At 41.6% G+C, this 17,344-nt stretch overlaps 1 protein-coding gene across 1 annotated transcript in view; it reads left to right on the forward strand.

Moving 5' to 3' along the window:
• Window positions 1-229: 229 nt before the first annotated feature.
• TMC7 (transmembrane channel like 7) overlaps window positions 230-17,344 on the forward strand; it is a 35,471-nt gene continuing 18,356 nt past the window's right edge. Inside the window, exons 1-6 of the mRNA XM_007466927.1 lie at window positions 230-474; window positions 1,304-1,452; window positions 5,092-5,259; window positions 8,838-8,920; window positions 12,511-12,656; window positions 16,467-16,614. Of these exons, the coding sequence (XP_007466989.1) occupies window positions 1,323-1,452; window positions 5,092-5,259; window positions 8,838-8,920; window positions 12,511-12,656; window positions 16,467-16,614 (675 nt within the window). The 5' untranslated portion in view covers window positions 230-474; window positions 1,304-1,322. The remainder of the gene's footprint in view (window positions 475-1,303; window positions 1,453-5,091; window positions 5,260-8,837; window positions 8,921-12,510; window positions 12,657-16,466; window positions 16,615-17,344) is intronic.

The raw sequence follows: 17,344 nt of genomic DNA on the forward strand, positions 1-17,344 counted from the left end.
TAACTGAAAACACATCTGCTGAAAGTGAACCCTTTTGCAGATGATTTCATTGTCCTGAGCACCATCCTGGTAAATAAAATAATTAAGATACAAATACTTTTGTCAGTGGCCCAGGCTCCTGACTGTGAGGTTTAGTTAGGGTCTCTGAGATCTAAGTCTCCTACATAAGTTTTGGGTTTTGGTCCCCAGGTTCACTGGGGTGAGCGGTGGTTTTCTTCTTTCTTACCCAGAGAGCCTCTCTTTGGACTCCAGTTGCTTTTCTTCTCCACCTGTGACTTTCCTTCAAGAATTGCCAAGCTACCGGTCTATTGCTCGTAAGAGGACGACCATCCTTTCCCGGGACAAGCAAAGTGGCACTTTGCTGAAGCCAACAGACTCTTACAGCTCCCAGTTGGAGGGAGAAATCACTGAAAACCTTGACAACCAATCCATTCGGAAATATGCACTGAACATCTCTGAGAAGCGGAGACTAAGGTTTGTCCAGCAGCCATCTGGAAGGCATATGATGCATGTTTTGGGAAGAGGTGCTTTTTATGCATGGAATTTCCTGAAGAGTTCACATAATTAAAAGTTTATTAACTTAGGATAAGCTAAGCTGCTGTGACAAAGATACCCACACAGGTAAAATCTCAGTGTATTAGAAGTTTATTTCTTGCTCACATAAAAGTCCTGGGTTGAGGTCAAGGGGGAACTTTGCAGTCACTCAGGGACCCAGGCTGCTTCCATCTTGTGGCTCTGCAACCGCCAAAGCCTCATCATTGTCTGTAGTCACTCTGTTCCCCTTCCCCCCAGCACCTGCCAACCATTAATCTACCCTCCGTCTCTATAGATTTGCCATTCTGGACATTTCATATACATGGAATCATATGACATGTGACCTTTTGTGTCTGACTTCTTTCACTTAACATCATGTTTTCAAGGTTCATGTAAGTTGTAGAATGTATCAGTATTTCCTTCCTTTTTGTGGCTGAATAATATTCTACTGTGTGGATATAGCAGTTTATTTATCCTTTGATGGAGATTTGGGTTGTTGACACATTTTGGCTATCATGATTAATGCTGCGTTGAACGTTTGTGTACAAGTTTTTGTTTGAGACCTTGTTTTCAATTCTTTTGGAGTATCTACCTACGAGTGGAATTGCCGGGTCATATGGTAATTCTGCATTTAACTTTCTGAGGAACTGCTGAACAACCAGGAGTGCATGAGGGCTCCAGGTTTTCCACATCCTCTCGGCTGGGGTTTTATTTGGTGCTGAGGTTGATGACACCGCCTTGTCATTGTCATGCTTGTTTCTCAATGCAGGGACATTCAGGAGACCCAAATGCAGTACTTATCTGAGTGGGACCAGTGGAAACGGTATAGCAGCAAGTCTTGGGAGAGGTTCATAGAGAAGGCTCGCGAGATGACAACCCACCTGGAGCTGTGGCGGGAGGACATTCGCAGCATAGAAGGTACCACACCCCACACTGCATGTGCTCCTCCGTAGAAGTCACCTGCGCCTGAGGAAAGGACAGCTTTGTTTTCACTCACCCCCCCAGCTGAAACGTAGCATTTCCTTCCGTGATGAATGCGAGCAACTAGCCACAGTTAGGATTAATAGAGCCTGTGTCTTCGTCACCAGGAACATCACAGATGTCTTCCTGTCCCTTGCAGTTGTTGTAGTTGTCTGGGAATAGCATCTGCGCTCATCATGACTTTGAAATTACAGCAGTGATTAGATCTGCCACTAGACCTTGTTATTTAATATGTTAATGGAAATGCTCATGTATTAATCTATCACAAGTTTAGTTTATACAGTAATGTTTTGATCATCATACGACCATGTGTATTTTGTGCGTTTAAAAATGTTATTCCAAGATGGGGCTCAATAAGCCTCATCAGACTGCCAAAGACACCCATAGCCCTGAAAATATTAATAATCCTACTTTCCCGTAATGGTGAGAATTGGGATGAATTACAGGCAGACCTAGGAGATATTGAGTTTGGTTCCAGACCTGCCGCAATAAAGCAAGTCACACGAAATTTTTGGTTTCCCAGTGCGTATAAAAGTTGTGTTTGCACGATACTGTAGTCTATTAAGTGTGCAATAGCATTATGTCTAAAAAATAGTGTACATACCTTAATTGAAAAGTACTTTATTGCTAAAAAATGCTAACCATCATCTGAGCCTTCAGTGAGTTGTAATCTTTTTGCTGGTGGAGGGTTTGAAGTATCGCGAGAATTACCAAAATGCGACACAGAGACCGGAAGTGAGCAAATGCTCTGGAAAAATGGCGCTGATGGACTTGCTTGATGCAGGGTTGCCACAAACCTTCAATGTATGAAAACAAAAATATCTGTAAAGTGCAATAAAGCGAAGCGCAATAAAAGGAGGTATGCCTGTCATAACAAAATCCATAGACTAGGTGACTTAAAGAATAGACATTTATTTTCTTACAGTTCTGGAGACTGGAAGTTTGATATCCGGCCACCTTGTCACTCTGTCCTCAAATGACCTCCTCTTTGTGTGTGCTTGGGGAGAGAGAGCACGCTTTGTTGCTTTTTCTTCTAAGGGGACTAACCTATCATGAGGGCCCCACTTTCCTGACCTTACCTTAACCGTGTTACCTCCCCAAGGCCTGTTTCCAGATACCATCACACTGAGGGTTTGAGTTCCAGCATGTGAATTTGCAAGGGGTGAGGGGAACAATATACAATTCAGTCCACAGCAGGTATACAAAAATTGGAAGTTATGACAAAATGTAAAATTAGAAAAAAAAAATTAAACATTTGGGTGACATAACTGAGCCAGGGGGAAAATACCTTTTAGGATTACCTGGTTTCTACTAGAAAGCAAAGCAATTTACAAGCTTCTCCTCAAAACTGCTGAAATGGAAATTTTGTGATGTTTGTAAGGAACATGGCAGGATATGTGAAAAAATTTATTGCCCCCATTATTACTATTTTAAAACCTATAAAATACCAGTGGTATCTATGAACTTTTTTAGTTGCTTTATTGGGAGAATGTAAACTTATTTCCAGGGGGGGATTCATTAGAAACTTAGAACTTCAACCATCCACTTTAGAAGTTTAAGTGAACATCATCTTTGGAGCAAAAAATAATAAAAGCTAACCTTGATTGAGCCTTCACTGTGAACTGGGCATTGTGTTCAACATTTTACTCATATGATCTCTGTTGATCCTCACAAGAACCCATTTTTCATATAGGCATTTATCATTTGCATGGTTCAGAGAAATTAAAATACTTGCCCAAGTTCATTGGCTAGAACAGGAGACCCAGAATTTGAACCCAGGCAGTCAAGCTTCAGAACCCAAGGTTTTAGCCACCATGTTCAGATTCCTCTCTTGTTAAGTGGTGGCTTTTATGGAGATTTTCATTCATAAAGTGGCTTATGTGTTGGAAGGTAGTTTCTCCCCATGGAACTGGGCCCTTGATTTTCTCTTCAGTGACTCCAGTCCTGTGATTTCTTGGCTGACTAGGTACTCATCTGGCAGGAAGTGAAGGATTGATAGTTAAGCTCCTTACCTCTGTCAGGGAGAGAAGAAAAGATTGTGGGTCTCACATCTTCAGTCTCAGAATATAAGTTCTTTGCCTGCACCAAGAACAAGCAGACATCCTTATTCTTTGAGTGCTTTCTGTCTGTCCTTAGTAATTTAATCATTATTTGGTGGAAGGTTTGTTTTCTATTTAAAAAATCAATGAATGTAATTCACTACATTAACAGAATAAAGAAAAAAAAATTATATGATTAACCCAACTGATGCAGAAAAAGCATTGGTAAAATTCAGTTCTCATTCTCAGCAAATAAGAAATAGATGGGAGCCTCCTTTTTTTTTTTCTTCTTCTTTGGCCGCACTGTGTGGCTTGTGGGATCTTAGTTCCCCAACCAGGGATTGAACCCAGGTCACCACAATGTGAAAGAGCTAAGTCCTAACCACTGGACCGCCAGGGAATTCCCAGGAGCTTTCTTAATCTGGCAAAAAATATCTATAAACATTCTATAGCACACATCATACTTAATGGTGAAATATTGAAAGCTTTTCTTCTAAGATTGAGAATGAGGAAAAGGCTTCTAATTATCACAGATTCTATTCAGCATTGTCCTGGAAGTCCTAGCCAATGTACAATGATGGGAAAAAAAGGGTCAATGACCAGAAAGGGAGAAATAAGTTGTCTCTTTTTTTTTTGCAGATGACATGATTTATTGGTAGAAAACAAAAAAGACAAACTATTAGAATTGAGGTAAATTTGGCAAGGTTGCTAGATATAAGATCTATATATAAAACCAACTGTATTTCTATATACCAGCAACGAACATTTAAAAAATAAGTTATACAGTAGTATCATTGCACCTAGGAATACATCTAAAGAACTATGTGAAATAATTCTGCACAGAAAACTATAAAATATTGTTGAGAGAAATTAAAGAACCTAAATATACCATGTTCATGGATCAGAGACTCAATATTGTAAAGATGTCACTTGTTCTCAAACTGACCTATATATTCCATGTAATCCCAGTCAAGTCAGAATCTCAGCACATTTTGCACACGCGTGCATGAGTGAAAATGAATATGCTGATTCTAAAATTTATATAGAAATGCAGAGGACCAAGGATGCCTGAGGAAGAAGAAAGCCTAAAGACTTAGAGCACCATATATCAAGTATTATTGTATCTGCAATAATGAGACAATTCTGGTATTGGTGCAAAGATAGACTAATAGACCCATAGAACGGAAGAGGGAATTCAGAAACAGGTCCATAAATATATAGTCAATTACAAAAGCACTATTGCAATTAACTAGGGAAAGGATAGCCTTTTCAATAAATGGTGCTGAGTTAATTAGATATTCCTATGAGAAAATATTGAGCCCTCTCTCACACCATCTCAGATTATTGATTTGAGTGATTGTAGATTTACATGTGAAAGTTTAAACTTAATAATTTCAAGTAGAGCCTTGAAATTATTCTTCCTTCCTCCCCCACCAAGATCCTCCAATTTCAGTTCAGCCCTCTGTGGCTGATTGAACCTACAGTGGGTACTGTATCAGTACTCCTGGTCAGTGATGTCTGGATTTCTTTTTTCCAGGAAAATTTGGCACTGGAATTCAGTCCTACTTCTCCTTCTTACGGTTTCTGGTATTGCTGAATTTGGTGATATTTCTGATCATCTTTATGCTGGTTTTGCTCCCAGTCTTGCTCACCAGATACAAGATCACCAACAGCAGTTTTGTGCTCATTCCATCCACAGGCGCGGGTGAGTGTAAGGCCTGGTTTGCTACGAGGAGGGTTCTTTTCATTGTGTACCTAGCTACAATGCTTCTTTCTCTAGCAATCTTTATAATCTAAGTCTTGGGTGACTGTATTAGTCAGGATAGGCTAGGTTATGCTGCAGAAACAAATGACCCCATAGCTCAGCGCCCAGTAACCTCAAAGGTTTCTTTCTTGCTCACACTGTATGTCCATCAGTGTTTGGTGGTGGCTTTGTTCCATGTTGTCTTCACTCTGGAGCCCAAGCTGAGGGAGTAGCCTCTCTCTGCACCATTGACAGTCACAATGTCCAAAGGAAAAAGAGCCATGGCAAACACGTGCTGGCTTCTAATGCTTCTGCCTGGAGATGACACACATCCTTTTTGCCACACCTTACTAGCCAGTGCAAGTCACTCGCCACTCCTGGGTTCAGCAAGGCGTTTGGGAGAAGCAATGGAGGGTGGGGAAGTGGACTATTTAGTAAACATAATACAGTCGACTCCAGTGACTTTATTTCAAGCTTTTATTTCAAGACTTTTATCTCCGATAATGGTGGTGCTCAGACTGCTGTTTATTAAACATCAGTCATCTGCCAGATGCTATGGCAGGTAATGGACCTGTGTTTTCTTACTGAATTCTCAGTGTAAGTCAGGTCTGGGCATCCTGTTTTTTCAAATGGGGATAATTTCTGTCATTCCAGAGATGTTTATTTACCACCCTCTAGTACCAGGCTCTGTGCTAGGAGCTGGAAGTGGAAACCTCCTGCTTCTATCACATGACTCCTTTCCCCAGAAGAATGCCCCGTCTGCAGTCACTTCTGTGGCCCTAAACATTCCTCCTCATCACATTTGTTTTTGTTTTAATTCTATTACACTTAAAAATCAAATAACGTGGAAATGCTGACTTTGAGTGCCTACTGCATGCCCGATGCTGCATTCTCATTCTCTAATATGTCCATTTCACAGATAAATATCTCCTGCTGCTGTGTGAACACCCTGGGTTCGGTTTCAAGGCCCAGCTCTGTTAGTTGATTAGATTTTGTGAGCCTCATTTTCGTTATCTGTAGAATGAAGGTGATGATTTAACTAGTGAGACAATTGTTTCATTATTCAAATAATGTTGTACTACACTATTTAATACTTAGCTCATTAAAAGATAATAAATACTTATTATTTAAAGTATAAATAATTGAAAACAATAATATAAATTCTATATTATTTAATACAGAAAACTTAAGTATAAGTAATGATTAAGCAATACTCATAATTTTTAAATGAATATTAAATAAGATAATACAGTGCTTTGCCCATGGAAAGTGCTCAATAAATGCAGCTTTTTTTTTTTTTTTTAGTATTATTTCTTTCTAGAAGAACTGAATGCTATTCTGTCTCACTAGACACCACTGCCTGTTCAGTTCTCCCTTTAGCCGTGAGCAGGGCCTTGGGCGGAGGGAGGCCACGCTCTTGGAGGAAATGAAGCTGGACTCTGAGCGTGGACACCACGCATCTCTTCTTTTTCCTCATTATTTCCTCTGACTGCATCGTCCTCCTGCACATGCTTTTTTTTTTTTGACTTACCTAGTAAACTTTGTCCCTTAAGGTAAGGGTCAGAAGTCCCTTTCTTCCTCTTCTCACTTCCCTTCTCCATTCCTTCAACAAGTGTTTATTGAGCACCTGCTGTGTGCTGGGCCCTGACCTGAGCCAGGCCCTGGGGCAACAGCAGGGACCGCCACAGGGTACTGCACTATAGCAGACGATGGACATTAGGAAGGGACCACACGAAGAGGTATATAAACTATGAATTTGCCTCTGGGGGAGGGGAAAAGATAAGGTGCTGAGAGGTCAGACACCAGGACACTGGAGGCTGAGGGGTGCCCCAAGCCCTCTGTGAAGGCAGGGATATGTAAGGCGAGCCCAGGAGCACAAGGAGAAGGCAGCTGTTGGAGAGCTCGGGGAAGCTTCTTCATGCAGAGGAACAGCATCTGCAAAGGTTCAGAGCTGGGAATAACTTAGCATATTAGAGAAATGAAAAGCCAGGTGTGGCTGGTGGACACGCTTCCTGGAAAGGGCCAGATAGTCAATATTTTAGGCTTGGCAGGCCATATGGTCTCTGTTGCAACTATTCAGTACTGCCGTTGTGGCACAAAAGTGACCACGGAGAAACGTCCCAAATGGGCAAAGCTGTGTTCCGATAACACGGTATTAACAAAAAAAGGCAGCTGGCCAGATTTGGCACAAGGGCCATAGTTTGCCGACTTCTGGGCTTGAGGACAGTGAGTGAGGAGCAGAGTGGCAGCTGTCTCTTTCCATCTTCCTGACTCTGCTCCAAATAGTGACTGTCTCCCTCCTCTTTGCCTCTAATACTGTGTTCATACAACCATTTGAGCACCTTATATACACCTAACTCCTACTTATCTTTTCTACCACTTGATGGTGAGCTTTTCAAAGGCAGGAACTATTTCTTACTCATCATTTTATCTCCAGCATGTACCTGGTGCATAGTAATTAAGAAGTGTTTGTTGAATGAATAAGTGAACACACACGTTAGAATTATAAAATGGCAGAGCTGGAATTGGCCTTAGAGGAACTGGTTCAACTCTCTTATTTTAACAAAGGGGAAACTAAGGTCCAGAGAAGGGGTAGTACGTTGGATTATTTTCCCCAGTTTGTCACTCCCCTGTAATTGTAACTTTGCAAAGCTTCCCACTGTGAATTCCCAGAGAATACTTTCTGCCCCCATTGATATTGCTCTTGGCCATGTGACTTCTTTTGTCTAGTGGAATATTAGTTTGAAATGGCTTTATGTGGTTGGCCTGCCTTATGAGAAGAGCCATGAGGAGAGCACCCCCACCCCCAGGTAGCCACTGCCTCTCCAATCTGGTCCCAGAGTGAAATCATGTAGAGCAGACCTCAGCCCAACTGGGAGCCTGGTGTCCATCCTGGCTTAGCCTGAATCAGCTGAGTGAACTCAAACTGTAGATCCATGAAGGAGAAAATAAATGTTTGGAGGTTAAATCATTTGAGACTTTAAGGTTGTTACACAGCAATAGCTGACTGATACAGAGGAAGTGAATTAGTTGTTCAAGCATAATGTAGTGTCACTAAAATTGCTGTTCAAAAATTTTCTTGGTCAATTATATGTAGATAAACATATGTTTTTTTTAAGTGAAACTGCTTGTTAATTTACACACATGTAGAGATCTTTTAAAACTGGATGTGCTTAAAATGGAATAATAATTATATTGACCACATCTTCCAAAACATGTGCAAACATGAACGCCAAAACATAAAATACCAATACAATCAGAAAGCCTGTGCTGTTAGTAGACCCATATACGAAACGTATAGAAAAAACATATATCCCCAGGTATTTAGAGAATAGTGAAAGGGGAAAATGGTACTGTACTTGGTGCACTGGCGTTTAGATTGCAAATAGAAAATCACAGATTCACAAACATATCCATATATAATTGTATATGACATCTAAATGTATATACGTATACATGCATATATACACAAATTATGATAGACAAGTTATAGAGACTGAAGCTATTTCCACTGATGTTCTTGTTTTTGTTTTTTACAGATATTCAATGCACAGTGTATCCAATAAGTAGTTCTGGACTCATTTACTTTTACAGTTATATCATAGACTTGCTTTCTGGCACTGTAAGTATTTAACATAATTCTGGATTTGGACCCTCAATACTGAAATAGGTTAATTTAAAGACCAGGTTCCTGAATGTCTGCAGTGAGAATCAAAAACGAGTGTTGACACAAGTACCAGTGAAAGAAAACAGGATTTGCAGTGACCTTATCGACAAGGATAATGTTCATCCACCCCTGCTAAGATATACAGGAAATGTATTTTGTCACTTTCAGCCCTTGGCCTTTTCCTGATTCCTGCCACCTTCGTATTGACCTGCAACAAGATCTGAGTTCCCCTGTAGAAAGAAGTTTCCGTGAAGATAAACCCAGATAGAATTTATTTTTTAACTTCTCTGACATTGAAAGACCTTAACATATTGTAATCCTAGACCACCTGGTTGAAAGCTGTGACTCCTCTTCCCAGCAATTACACACGCAGGTGTGCGTGGTACACACGTGCATACATGCCCTTACATGTGCACATGCACACACCACACTTGTGCACACACATACGCAGTCCCTGAAATCCCTTAAAAGTCTATTAATCCCAGGTTAACCCTGCTGCTCTAAAGTAGAATTAATCTCATCCTTCCTATAGTAGTTCCAAAAGTTTTTAATTCTTCTTTATTCTAAAAAATGTTTTTGTGTGCTTTCATTTTTTTTATCCCACTTTTTTTCAGCAAATAAGACTGCAGCTATGAAAAGTGGTGTCTCTGCCTTCTAGACTAGGGTTTCTCAACCTTGGACCCGACACTCCTTTGCTGTGGGCCTGTCCTGTGCACTGGAGGGTGTTTACAGCATCCCTGGCCTCCATCCACTAGATGCCAGTAGCAGCCCTACTGCTGTGACAAGCAAACATGTCTCCAGACATGCCAGCTGTTTCCTAGGGAACAAAATTATCCCAGGTTGACAACCCCTCCTTTAGATGTTTTAAAAAATACAAGTATATAAAAATATCTTTCTGAAAGTTACTGGTATTACAATGTCATGCCATTGAACATTTCTGAATCGATACATAGAAAGCATTGAATTTGTCCACTGCATTTGGTTTTGAAAAAGTGGATTTTACATCTCTGATCTCACGTTTTCCTCAGAACAACTGAGAGGAATCATCAGGTGGGTGTTAAAATGTCCACTATACAAATGAGAAAACTGAAGCTTGCAAACTACGCAAGGAGAAAAGAAAGTCAGTGACTCACCCAAGGTCACATGCTAGAGAGATCAAATCCCAGAACTGCTGTTAGCCCCATTTCTTTAGGTCACATCCCATGAGAGAAGTTCCTTGTTGTACGTCACCACACACCATGATCTTCATTATAGGAAAGATTTCACAGGAGACTTAGATGCACTTGATCATAAATGTTCAATAAACTATGCATGATAAAAAACAGCCCTGCCCCAAAGAATGAATTTTCTACAGTGATAAAAACGTTCTGGATCTGTGCTGTGAAATTCGACAGGCACTAACTCTTAAGCACTTGAAATGTGGCTAATGTGACCAAGAAACTGAATTTTAATTAAATTTTATTGTTGTTAATTTCAATTTATTTGTTTTCAATATGTGTTTTTAAAACCATTCTACATGCATTACAGAATGGCCATCATATGTACATTCCCTGTAATATCACTGTTCTCACCCATGCAAGCAAGTAGCAGCCTTACACATATTTTTCATGTGTTTTTAAACACTTCTGTTCATGTTTATAGAATGAACAGAACAGCCACTCGCTGAACAGGGTTTTCTATGTAGCAAGCAAATACCACTTCAGCATATTTCTTACAAGTGTTTTTAAACATTTCTATATGTATTACAAAATGACGGTCACATCCATTCATGGAAATAGCAGGGTTCTGTTCTCCATGTGGGTTGCAAGTCTGTAGCAGTCTTACAACTTCTCTCTCACACTGAATTTTAAAAACTTTTCTACACACATTACAGAATCGACATCCCATGCATTGACTAAAATAAAAGTATTCTGAACATATTGAGCAAGTAGCACTTTTACAACCATCTTTTTTCCTGTTTTTAAAATCTTCACTAATGCATTACAGTATGCGTATCACATTTATTCACTGAAAAACAGTTCTCAACATAGCAAGTAAGTAGCATTCTTACATCTTTTACATGTGTGTTTTTTTTAAAATTGAGATGTGATTGACATATAACACTGTATACATTTGAGGATGTACATGTTGGTTTGATACCTTTATATGTTGTAATATGATTACTATAGTAGTTTTAGCTAATAACCTTTATCATGTCACATATAAATTTTAATTATAGGCCCAAGAGGGAGCTGGCCAGAGAGATTAAGCAGTGGCTTGTCTTTGCTGAAAGCAATTGAGGCAAGCTCATGATCGTATCAGAGAAATTATTTTCCAGGCCCAGTGGACCTTTGTCCTGTAATGTAACTTTATTTTGTAGGAGAGATTGATGACAGTCCTGACACCAACCTGGGGCAATAAAAACATGTTTTGTAGGGTTGGGCAAGTTTTATGGCCTGTGTGCCCCAGCTTCAGGAGAGTTAAAGAAAAGATGCAGTATTCTGTTTCTACATCTTTGTTTTTCTATTAAAAATTTACTTAAATACTCAGTATAAGTATACATGGTTATCATAAAAATATAAGACTTATAGAGTAAAAAATAAAATTACCTCTCCCCAGAGACCACCAGTCCTTTAACACCATGGCTCATATCTTTCTCAACCTTTATCGTGCACTTATATGGACTTCTTTTTTTTTTTTTTTTTTTTTTTGCGGTACGCGGGCCTCTCACTGTTGTGGCCTCTCCCGTTGCGGACGCGCAGGCTCAGTGGCCATGGCTCACGGGCGCAGCCACTCCGCGGCATGTGGGACAGAGAGCACTACTGCGCCACCAGGAAAGCCCCCTCTGTGTATTTTTTTTTCCCTCTGTGTATTTTTAATGCTCAGGCTTTATCTGTGCTTTATTCCCCAAACTCTAGTTGAGCACCCCATATGTCTCTGGATTTTTTTTTCTTTTTTTTTAATTGGTCTAAATTATTTTTTAAATTAATTAATTTTTTTTAATTGAAGTATAGTTGATTTACAGTGCTGTGCTAATTACTGCTGTAGAGCAAAGTGATTCAGATATATATACACATTTATATACACACACATATATACGCCCTTTTTTTTAATATTCTTTTCCATTATGGTTTTTCATAGGATATTGAATATAGTTCTCTGTGCTATACAGTAGGACCTTGTTGTTTATCCATTCTGTATGTAATAGTTTGCTAACCCAGCCTTCCACTCCATCCCTCTCCCAACCTCCTCCTCCTTGGCAACCACCAGTCTGTTCTCTATGTCCACGACTCTATTTCTGTTTCATAAATAGGTTCATTTGTGTCATATTTTAGATGTCACATATGTGATATCATATGGTATTTATCTTTCTCTGTCTGACTTCACTTAGCATGATAATCTCTAGTTGTATCCATGTTGCTGCAAATCTGGAATTTTTCCAGTCTCTGGGGAATTCAGGGATGAACAGTGACACTGGAACGTGAGTTCCTTGAGGCAGAGACTGGTTTCTTGGTTCCCTGCAGTCAACTCACTAATCTGACCTCACGCCCTTGGCTTTGTTTCAGGGTTTCCTGGAGGATACCTGCCTCTTTTATGGACATTACACCATTGACGGGGTGAAATTTCAGAACTTCATCTATGATCTGCCTCTGGCTTATGTGTTAAGCACAGTTGCCTACCTGGCCCTGAGCCTTCTTTGGATAGTGAAAAGGTAAAGTTTATCTTGTCACTGTGTTCTCTTTGAATTATTCTTGATGGCTGGAGTCTCGTGGAGGTCTGTGGACTCCAAGAGCCATTGCCCAAAGGATGAGCAGAGTGTAGGGCTGAGCTTTGTGGAAAAAGGTTTGTGAGTGTGTTGGAGGCTGTGGACACCTGGAGGATGGAGGCAGCATCTGGGAGCTGGAGTAGCAGCCCAGAGTCTTCAGTCAATCATCAGTGAACCAGTACCATTCTGCCGACCTTATCTTTGTTTTTTTTTTTGAAAAATCTATCAAGCCTAAGCCCTTTTTTAAAAACAATTTATTATTTATTTATTTATATTTGGCTGCGTTGGGTCTTCGTTGCTGCACACAGGCTTTCTCTAGTTGCGGCGAGTGGGGGCTACTCTTCGTTGCGGTGCGTGGGCTTCCCATAGCGGTGGCTTCTTCTGTTGTGGAGCATGGGCTCTAGGTGTGTGGGCTTCAGTAGTTGTGGCACGTGGGCTCATTAGTTGTGGCACGTGGGCTCATTAGTTGTGGCTCGTGGACTCTAGAGCACAGGCTTAGTAGTTGTGGCACATGGGCCCAGCTGCTCCACAGCATGTGGGATCTTCCCGGACCAGGGCTCGAACCCGTGTCCCCTGCATTGGCAGGCAAATTCTTAACCACTGCGCCACGAGGGAAGTCCCACCAACCTTATCTTTGATCCGGTATATATGCTAACCAGGTCTCTACTGGGTTGCAAGTGGCAGAAACCCAACTCTGACTAACTGGGCTAAAGGGGAATTGAGTGGCTAAGAGAACCAAGGAAGGGAGGAAACTCCAAATTACAGGAAGGACAAGGATATAGGAATGGATTCAAAACAACCCAAAGCAAGGCTCCCGCATCTCTGATTCTTCTGGTGGCAGCTTCCTTATGTGTACTCCCAGGGTCACAGGCTCAGAAATCCTTTGAAGAGACTTGCTGGCTCTGCTTCATTCAGGTACCCAATTCTGACCCTTCAGTTGTGGCCAGTGGGTTAGACAACCCAAAAAGGCTCCCGCATCTCTGATTCTTCTGGTGGCAGCTTCCTTATGTGTACTCCCAGGGTCACAGGCTCAGAAATCCTTTGAAGAGACTTGCTGGCTCTGCTTCATTCAGGTACCCAATTCTGACCCTTCAGTTGTGGCCAGTGGGTTAGGGTCATATGCGAACGTGGCATTTCACGTGGTAGACAGGCATTTTAGTGGGAGGTGCCAATTCCCAAGAAAAGTGAGGGTTATTAATTACTTTAAATTACTTTAACAAACAACTATCCCCAAAAGTACAATGGCCCAACACGATAGAAGTTGTATATCTTTCTCCCATGAAGTTCTTAGTGGGCCGCAGGTTAGTGTGGAAGACTCCTTCTCAGTCCTGCTGGGACTCAAGTTGACTGAAGCTCAGCCATCATCAGCATGTGGCTTTTTAAGATGTTCCTCTTGAGGGCTGGAAGGGAAAACGACCTTGGAGGAGTATCATGTGGTAAGTGTTTCTGGGCTCAGCCTGAGAGTGATGAACGTCGCTCACATTCCATCAGCTATAGCTTAGTCACATGACCACGGCTCACTGAAAGGGATGCTGGGAAATGTTGTCCTTGGCTGGCAGCTGCTTCCCAGCACTAGCGCTACACTATGAAAGGAGAACCACCCATTCCTGATGGACGGCTTACTGTCTCTGCCCCAAGGGGAATGCTTGGATGGGCACCTCTCTTACCCACTTCATTGTGCCTGTGAGAGCCGGGCAGTGCTATAAACCATGGGGCTGTGAAGCTCCTTATCACAGGTGTCGAAGAGACCAGGGTTTTGGCATCTGAGTCTGTCCTCCATGGAGACCAGGGTTCGCCACCACAGAGAAAACCCCAGAGCCCATCCTGAGTCAGGATCTATGAGATGAAAATGAACTGGTGTGTGTCCATCCCCCACAGAAACGGGCAGCATACTGGCAAGGAGGAGCAGTGGCTCATTTTGAGGGCCGAGAGATGCTCGGTAAAGAAATGTTGGTTGATTGGGGTTCTGGCTTTGCTGTTGTATGCTCACGGCAAGGGCAGATCCAAGTTTTATGGACCGGCAGTGTAGACTGTATGGAGGGGCCCTCTGTAAGACAAAGAACATGAAAGTATCTTTTGTAAATGATAAAAAATCAAAACAAGACCATATGAACACATTGCTAGAGGCCTTGGAAGGGGCCCTGAATAAGAAGCTTTATCAGCTGAACAGTGAAGCCACCTCCAGGTTTTGCTCAAGCTCCTGCACCTCTGGCCTTGACTGCTTCGTGGGGAAGCCTGCAGGGAGGGTGGCTGTGAAGTAATGGGGAGCGGCCTACCCAGGGAGGAGGAAGTGCTACAGGGTGGCAATGAGGGTGGACTTAGGGGTCAAGAGACCAAGGTTCAAGTGTGGCTTCACCTTGGTGAACCTCATTTTCTTTGTCTGTGAAATGCACACACCTAGAAGGGTTGTTGGGAGGATTAACTGAAACAAGGCAGGGGAGGAACTTAGTACTGGGCTTGGCACTTAGACGTTTATTAAATTAAAATCATCGTCATCATCATCATCATCGTCGTCATCATTGCACTAGCCCCAGTTCTGCCACTAGCTGTTTGGATCTAGGGAAATACTTTTTCCCTTCTCTAGATCTTAGCTTTCTCACCTGTAAAATGGAGGTTTGGTCTAAATCAGACCATTCAGTTGGGGTGGGACCTCAGAATCACCATGGAGCTTTATAAATAGCATATTTCTGGAACCCCCCCATGAGACCTACTGAATTAAAAATCTCAGGATATGAAATCACCCAGGAGTCTGCATTTTGGAAAAGCACCCCAGCTGGTTCTGACATAAATTCTTTGCTGTGAATCTTTGGCAGAACAACTGATTGCTATAATTCCTTTCATTTCTATTGTCTTCACAACTCAGTAGCAAATCCTAAAAATACCCTTGTTTGTCTACAGAGTGTGTGGCATCTGATATTTTTATGTCAAGTGCCAGAGTGTATTTTTTTCCAGGAAAGCATTTGAATGAGTAATGATTATGAACTTGTGCAACAGAGTGGCATCTGACCAAAACAGGTGCTCGCTAAATATTTGGTTATTTTACTGTTTAAGTCATTTATTCATGCATGTATCCATCAGTTGGATAGTGGCCATATTTATATCCAGGCATTCCGGATATAAAGGTGGGAAGACAGCCAGGGTACCTGCCCTCAAGGAGTTTAAAATTTAGTCAGGGTAAGGGGCTACAAGCAGTAAACACATAAATGAGATGATTGGAGATTAGGTTATTGCTGTGAAGGAAATTACAGAGACTGACTTGAAGTAGGAGTCACAACTTTAGGTGGGATGGTGGGGAATCTGTGGAGGGGAGATTTGAGTGAAACCTGAGGGATAAGAAGGAGGCAGCCATGGGAAGAGGAGAGAGCAGAGGGAACTGCAAGTGCAAAGACCCTGAGGCTGGAGGAGAGGTTTGTGTGTTTATGGATAGGAAAAAAGCCTTTGTCATTACAGCAGAGTGGCCCTATGGGAGGAAAGATGGCGCCATGCAGGGTCACGCAGGACCTCTAGGGTGTATTAAAAGGGTTTGGATTTTATTCCAGCTGTGAAAGAAGCCATTGAATGGATGAAAGGAAGTGATTTTCAACAATGAGACACCTGGTTAGCTGCCACATATTTAGAACGATCCAAAACTTGACCAAGCATGTCAAAATGGGTGGAAGATGCAGCTCTGTGTAACTTTTTAATTTTAGACAAAGCATATCCATGGGCCTGTATTTTGTTGTTCTTATAAGAACGATAAACGTGTTTTGGGGTCAGGTCGGTGGAAGGGTTCAAAAGTAATCTGATCCGGAGCGAGGAGCACTTCCAGAGTTACTGCAACAAGATCTTTGCGGGCTGGGATTTCTGCATCACCAACCGCAGCATGGCGGACCTGAAGCACAGCAGCCTGCGCTACGAGCTCCGAGTGAGTGCCACTCAGTTTTCTCTTGGCGGGAGGTGGGGTTACAGCTTGCAAAGGAGCTGGTGGGGGCCAGGCTGTCCCCAGTGCTTAGCTGTGTAGCCCCTATGTAGTTTTCAAGAGCTTTTTGCAGAGAACCACTTCCTGGGGTTGTGTAGTTTTCAAGAGTTTTTTGCAGAGAACCACTTCCTGGGGCTAACCACCTTAGCCCCAGGCATGAAGCTGGTGAACTGGGGCTGGGAAAAGACGTGGTATCTTCCCTTCTCCCCCATCACCTTGTACTATTTTTTGTTTCTGTTTTGGTTTTAATTTAGAAAACTTATTTTAATCCTAGTTGAAGAAAACTGTTGTTTCTTCATATAGTTGATTTAGCATATTGTGTTAGTTCCAGCTGTGTGGCAAAGTGATTCAGTTGTACCTATACATATATTCATTCTGTTTTAGATTCTTTTCTCATACAGGTTATCACAGAATATTGAGTAGAGTTCCCTGTCCTATACAGTAGGTCCTTGTTGGTTTGTACTGTTATTTTTCTGCTTGATGAGAACCTGTCATAAACATCTATTAAACCAGGAGAAATAGGACTAAGAATGCTATGATAATAAGGTGGGGTGGAGAGAATATGAAAAAGCGGAACTTCCAAATTAATCAGGAGAAAAGGAGTAACAAATAGCATCTTGATCAAACCTATCGAAAAGAGGAGGAGACAATGATATCAAAAGTTTAATGAAGTGAG

Source organism: Lipotes vexillifer, unplaced genomic scaffold (genome assembly GCF_000442215.2).
Source record: "Lipotes vexillifer unplaced genomic scaffold, Lipotes_vexillifer_v1.1 scaffold232, whole genome shotgun sequence".
Lineage (NCBI taxonomy): Eukaryota > Metazoa > Chordata > Mammalia > Artiodactyla > Lipotidae > Lipotes > Lipotes vexillifer.